This window comes from Sinocyclocheilus grahami, unplaced genomic scaffold (assembly GCF_001515645.1).
Source record: "Sinocyclocheilus grahami isolate Dianchi unplaced genomic scaffold, SAMN03320097.WGS_v1.1 scaffold575.1, whole genome shotgun sequence".
NCBI lineage: Eukaryota > Metazoa > Chordata > Actinopteri > Cypriniformes > Cyprinidae > Sinocyclocheilus > Sinocyclocheilus grahami.
Window position 1 is genome coordinate 537112 of NW_015505754.1, and position 790 is coordinate 537901.

Here is a 790-nt window from a genome sequence, read left to right on the forward strand (position 1 = left end):
GGAGACTGCTGTTTCCATTTGCTCTCCAATTTAGTCTCATGGCTGTTTATTAAAAAGCCTTTTGAGATTTTGAAGATTTTGTTTGTATCTTTCTTTCTTATGCTCAATATGCTGTAACATCTCTTGCTTAAGTTTCAGACTGCTGCAAACTAGCTGACAGAAAGCCTGTCATAAAAGGTTTTCTGGGGAAGCACGGTCTGCAAAGTGAATATAGAAGTGGACTATAAATTCAGGCACACTAGTGAGACAAGTTTATCATTACGTTAGGGAACAAAACAAAATCTTATGGTAATGTAAACACAACAGAAAATATTTTGAAAAATGATGTCCATAATGTAAAAATGTTTGTCCATAAAATTAAAGTCCAGTTTTATTTTGGACCCCATTAACTTTCATTGCATGGACACAAACAGTCAAAACATTCTTCAAAATATCTCCTTTTGTCTTCCACAGAAGAATGTAAGTCATACCGGTTTGGAACAACATGAATTTGTATTCCCTTAACTACACACAGGAAGTGGAGTAAGGAGTCACCTGTCATTTTCAGCGTCACTGCATTGCTTCGATGTTCTGTTTTCTTTTTCTTGCACCAGAAAGTGGCTCTTTCTGCCCCTTTTAATTCAGCAAATATAACAGCTCTATTCATCTTCTCATTAACATTGACTCCTAAAGCGAAGCGGCTCACTCCCCTCAACGCATAACAAGCCCAGTCCTTCAGATCATCGTCCGCCTGCAGCACCAGGTTTCTTCCTTCTCCTTTGGTCATCACAGCACCTCCTACAGATGGAGA

The 790-nt window shown here is 38.6% G+C and overlaps 1 protein-coding gene across 1 annotated transcript in view; it reads right to left on the reverse strand.

Annotated features, from left to right (window-relative positions):
• LOC107556647 (uncharacterized) overlaps window positions 1–784 on the reverse strand; it is a gene marked incomplete at its 5' end in the record, with an annotated part of 5909 nt that extends 5125 nt beyond the window's left edge. Inside the window, one exon of the mRNA XM_016239784.1 lies at window positions 535–784. Within this exon, the coding sequence (XP_016095270.1) occupies window positions 535–784 (250 nt within the window). The remainder of the gene's footprint in view (window positions 1–534) is intronic.
• Between the last annotated feature and the right edge of the window lie 6 nt (window positions 785–790).